We start from the raw sequence: 5,533 nt of genomic DNA on the forward strand, positions 1-5,533 counted from the left end.
TGAAAATTCTCATTCCGATTTAGCAAAGATAAATGAAAGAGATCATTCAAAAAAAAAACGAAAGAAAGAAAGAAATCTTATTTTAATAATGATCGATCTTGACAATTTATGAGTTTACACATGAATATATACTCGATGAGTTATTGACAAAATGTCATATTTTACAATATTAATATCATTACAATAGTATAATTAGTTTGCATCTAACGGTATTTTACAAAGCGATATTCAATTTTTAGTGGGCCTGTCATAAAAGCCCAATATTCAACAAGTCATAATTAATAAAAAAGGAAAAAAATATACGGCTACACATACATTCCATTCACAATTCACAACCCTAATATCCCTTTGCCGCCTATAAAACCCTCCCTAAACCCTCTCTTCTTCCTCACCGCTATCATATCTCCAGTTTCCCATTACTTACGCTCTTCAAATTTTAATAATTAACAATGGAGTTTTGGGGTAAGTTTCGCTTGCAGTCTCCTATCTTCTTCATAATTATACTTTGGATTCATCAGCTTTCTTTCATGTTTGTTTTTATGTTTAATTTTGTTTGAAATTATGTTATTACTTGATTACTTGCTTTATTTCTGTTGCGCTGTTTGTATTTGTATTTGTATTTGTATTTGTATTTGTATTTGTGTTTGTGTTTGTGTTATTTTATTTTTTTCTGTGTAAAGCTTGATTTTTTGGGTTTTACTTCTATCACGGCCGTGGTTGTATTTGTGTTTAATTTAATTTGAAATCATGTTATTTTTCAAGAAATCACAATTTTTGGGCACTTATGTATTTATGTTATATATAGTTGTTTGTGTTTGTTTTTTTTTTATTTTTTCTGTGTAAAGTTTTGAGTTTTTGGGTTCAGTTCTATCATGTTTAGCCAGAGTAGAACTGTTATTATGTTTGTTTTTTAGAGTTAGAATTATGTTTCGGTGCTTATTTTAAGATGTTGTGTTAACGGTTATGATTGGGAATATTTCATAGATCGTTGTTAATGATCGTATATTGCATTAACTAGTAAAAGTGTTTCCTTTTGAAAATATTTGGACACAATTTTGTTCGACTTAAATTTTTTATTTGTGTTCTAATTGTAACAATGATTATGTTGTTTAGGTGTTGAAGTTAAGGCTGGAGAGAAACTCAAGGTTGAACCTGAGTTGGGAAAGTTGATTCATATTTCCCAAGTAAGAAAATTAGTACTACTATATACTTTGATTATATTTATAGTTCAAGATTCATCTTTTATGGTATATTTATCATAAGGTAAGAAAATTGGTAATTGCCTCGTGTATGTATAGTTCTTGATTTACCTTTATATTTATCATTTTAATGTTCATTTGTAGGCCTCAATGGGAGAGCTGTGAAATTAGTAGAAATTGCTCTATGTATACATTTATAGTTCCAGATTTACCTTTTATTGTATATTTATCATTTTGATGTTCTTATATAGGCTGCAATGGGTGAGGTAAAAGATGTTAAAGGTGCCAAAAATGTTCATCTACGGATGAAAATTGATGATAAGGATTTCATCATTGGATCCCTTGCAGCTGAGAATCGACCACAAGTGATGTTTGATCTGGTCTTTGAGAAGGAATTTGAACTTTCCCATGACTTGAAGAGTGGCAGCGTCTACTTTATTGGTTACATTGCTGATGATCCTGTATCAGGTGCAATATGATATTAGTTTTAAGTATTAATTGTCTCTTAAAATAAGTCATGTTTGTGTCTACAAATGTCGTTACTGTTGGTTATTTGATATTTTAGAGGGTGAAGATTATTCTGAATTCGATGATGAATCTGATGATGAGGAATTGCCGATTGAAGCCCCTGCTAAGGAAAATGGTATTGTACTATCTTTTTGAATGACCTCAGTGGTTTCTTATGAATCTATTTCATTTCAACTCAATTGGTTTTTCTTCATATAGGTACTGCAAAGGCTAAAGCTTTGGATACAAAGCCCGCTGGAAAAGCAAAGACAGAAGAGAAGAAAGAGGAGAAGGTAGAATTGAAAGTGGAGGAAGAGAATGCTAGTGATGACGATGATGACGAAGATGATAGTGATGCTGACATGGCTCTTGATGATAGTGACCTCTCTGGCGTATGTCCTTATCCTTACTAATATGTTTTTGTATTAATGCTTGATTTGCTCATATATTTTGGTTACTGGCATTCAGGATTCTGATGATGATGAAGAAGATGATGAAGACTCAAGCGAGGAAGATTCGCCACCCAAGCCAAATCAGTCCAACAAGAAGAGACCTGCACCTGTTGAGAAAGCTCCTGCTGCCAAGAAAGTTAAAGCAGCCACTCCTGATAAGCCAGGTTTGTTTTCTACTTATTTACATAATTTCTTTTTGTGCATTTGCTTGATGAGTGTTGTATCAAAGTGTCTTGATTGTCATGTATATCTGAGAATCTAAGGGATTCTGAGAATGTACTTTTTTTGATTGCCTATTAGTAGGTAAAAAGGGCCAGAATGCTACTCCTATCCCTGCAAAATCTGCTGGAAAAACCCCTAACAAGCAGAGCCCAAAATCCGGAGGTCAGGCTAATGGCAACAAATCATTCAACAAGTACGTTTTCTGATGAAAGCACTCTGTATTTCATATTTGAGCTAATGTTTTTTTTGTTGATGAGTGCTTATGTTGGTTTCTCAATATTTTATAGAAACGTCTCTTCTGGGAAGAAAGGGAAGGGCAAGTTCGGAGGCAAATAAAGCAGCCAATGAATTTTGAACAATTATTTTGCTACTTTATTATATGAGGAATGGTTGGATGTCTGCTAGATCGATATTTGATCTAATTTTTGGGAAATTTACCTTTTTTTTTTATTTTATTGTAATGGATTCACCTAAATTTTGATTCATCCATGTTATGGATTATTATATATTATCTTCTCTTTCCGTTAAGTGTTTTTTTTGCTTATTTTATACCACTAATATTCAACTTAGTAGGGATTATTATATTAAACAGAGCTAGGGCTACAAAATTATAGGTTTAAACCGTTCAACAAATATTCCTATAAATTTTAGTTTTATGGAAACTATTACGGAACATGGCTTTCTATTTATAGGTAGTACTTAGTATTAAACTTTATATTGGATTATTTTCATGACCATCATGGATCACGAAATAATTACTACTATTTCGTATTTTCGGCTTCAAGAATAGTAGCACTCGAAATTGGTATCTCAATTATTTTAATTAAGCAGTAGTTCGATTTTAACGCCTTTAAAGAATATTTGCACACGAAATTGGATTGTCATTTTTTTAGAACAATTACTTTTCTTGCGGATATACTACCTTCTTGAGAAATATAAACTTTTTAATGTATAATTTAAAAATAAGAGATGGTAATGAGAAAGAGAAAAATGAGTAAAATAAGAGAGAATAAGAAAAAAATGTAATAAAAACATAAATACATTATGGGGTTCATTTATTAAAATAGAAAATTTTAAAAAAATATTTTAAAAGGATGGACCATAATTGAAAATTATTTCTATATTTAAATATTGTTAGTACTCCCTCTGTTCCATAGTAATGGAGGCGTTTCATCTCGGCACGGAGATTAAGAAAAAATGTGTTAGGTGAGTTAAGTAAAGGGAGAATAGAGTGTAAATGAAAAAGGTAGAGAGATGAAGATAGATGATGAGAGAAAAAAGTAAGAGAGTAAAGTATGTGTGGAAAAATGTGTTGACTTTTACTAAAAAGGGAAATGACTCTATTACTATGGAACATACCAAAACGACAAAATGACTCTATTACTATGGAACAGAGGAAGTAATAAATTATGTCTCATTATTTTTATATATATATACATATATATATATATATATATATATATATATATAGAGGAGTGATCAAGGTCTAACTAATTTTAAGTGTATAACTAGAGAATAAATCTCAACCATACAATATGTCAATCCAAAGGCTAAAAATATAGGCAACAAACCTTTCATATTTAATTAACAAATATAGAATAAGGGCATTATTGGAAATCAAATTTTATGGTGGAATCATTCAATCTCATCCAGAATTGCTCACGCAAAATCAAACTCGGCGACACCCTCCTTCGCTCCGCCACCGCTCGCAGCACCGGCAGACCTCCATGCCCGTGCCTTCGCCTTCTCCTGTTCCTCTTCCGCCTCCTGCAACTTCATATCCCTCTCATCCATCACCGCCAACCACTAAGAGGTCTCCGACGCCGTCGATGTGGAGCGGCGTCGTAACAACAGTAGAACTCCTCTTTTCCTCGAGAAATTCCATCGCGTCAACAAGACGTAGCAAGACTAATGTTGATTTGTTGCAATCTTCATCGTTCATTGCAATCTCCATTGTTAATTGCAAAATCTTCATTGCAAGAGCTGATTTCTCCATCTCATTTGTGGATTTCGCCATCTACTATATTTGTATATCATCTCAAAAGATGATTTCTCCATCGTCAATTGTCGATTTCAGGATCTACTAATTCAATATTTCATCAATGAGAGTTGAATTCACCATCTCATGAATTGAATTATGAGATGATCGAAGATGGTGCACTTTAAGATAAAATTAGTTCACTTTACTTCACTAAAATAACAAACATCATATTTAATTCACTATAAACAACATTTCACTATAAATATTAAATGCATTACTATATGCTCAATATACTTCATAGAAATGAAAAAATATTAGATTATAAGACATGCATAATTTACTTCACTATATGCACAACATACATCACTATATACTCATTATACATTATAAAGCATGCATAATATACATCACTATAAGCACAATATACATACATCACTTAATATGTGTTCTTTTTATTGCTTACAAGCCCAACATTATAATTGATATGCTTTATAGTGAAGTAAATATTGATTATAGTGTACTGTTTTCCATATCAATAAGTATATTGAGAGTACAGTGACGTATATTGTGCATATAGTGAAGTATATTATGCATGCTTAGAGTGAAGTATACTCTAAACATGTAATACTTCACTCTAAGCACATTTTACTTCATTGAAATTATAAAATAGTGCACTATAAGCATGCATCACAAAAACTCCACTCTAACCATGAAATACTTCACTCTATGCACGTTTTACTTCACTGAAATGAAAAAACAGTGCACTATAAGCATGGATCAAAAACACTTCACTCTAAACACGTGTATACTTCACTGAGATGAAAAAACAGTGCACTATAAGCATGCATCACAAACACTTCACTCTAATCATGAAATACTTCACTCTAAGCACGTTGTACTCCACTAAAATGAAAAAAACAGAGCACTGTAAACATGCATCACAAACACCTCACTCTAACCATGGAATACTTCACTCTAAGTACGTTTTACTTCACTGAAATGAAAACAGAGCAATATAGCTTACAAGTCTTTAGTTCACTTATTACATGTTTTGGTTCATTTATAGTGAATATATATTTGCCGTGAAGTTGAAATATTATACATTGTAGTAACTCTAATGTAGAGTGATGTAAAACTGCTCTATAGTTACAAACACGATCCTTAAACAAAAT

General features: G+C 31.9%; 1 protein-coding gene across 2 annotated transcripts; it reads left to right on the forward strand.

The window, feature by feature from the left end:
• The first annotated feature begins 328 nt into the window (after positions 1 to 328).
• Positions 329 to 2,908, forward strand: LOC125221222 (histone deacetylase HDT1-like). 2 transcript variants are annotated; one of them, XM_089069133.1, is made up of 8 exons: positions 329 to 462; positions 1,114 to 1,184; positions 1,451 to 1,667; positions 1,765 to 1,842; positions 1,926 to 2,098; positions 2,175 to 2,322; positions 2,459 to 2,573; positions 2,668 to 2,908. In XM_089069133.1, the coding sequence occupies exons 1-8, from the start codon at positions 450 to 452 to the stop codon at positions 2,714 to 2,716; spliced, it is 864 nt and encodes a 287-aa protein (XP_088925259.1). In that variant the 5' UTR covers positions 329 to 449; the 3' UTR covers positions 2,717 to 2,908. The 2 variants fall into 2 exon arrangements, with proteins under 2 accessions (XP_088925259.1, XP_088925261.1); XM_089069135.1 differs by having other exon boundaries at positions 2,462 to 2,573.
• The last annotated feature ends 2,625 nt before the right edge of the window (positions 2,909 to 5,533 follow it).

Source organism: Salvia hispanica, chromosome 1 (assembly GCF_029641045.1).
Source record: "Salvia hispanica isolate PSC_SH4W2 chromosome 1, Shi_PSC_v1, whole genome shotgun sequence".
NCBI lineage: Eukaryota > Viridiplantae > Streptophyta > Magnoliopsida > Lamiales > Lamiaceae > Salvia > Salvia hispanica.

Excerpts from the sequence above, each read along its gene's own strand:
- LOC125221222 (XM_089069133.1), top strand. Across the intron at positions 2,323-2,458 it reads AGCCACTCCTGATAAGCCAG|TAGGTAAAAAGGGCCAGAAT; the intron begins GTTTGTTTTCTA and ends ATTGCCTATTAG. Across the intron at positions 2,574-2,667 it reads GGCAACAAATCATTCAACAA|AAACGTCTCTTCTGGGAAGA; the intron begins GTACGTTTTCTG and ends AATATTTTATAG.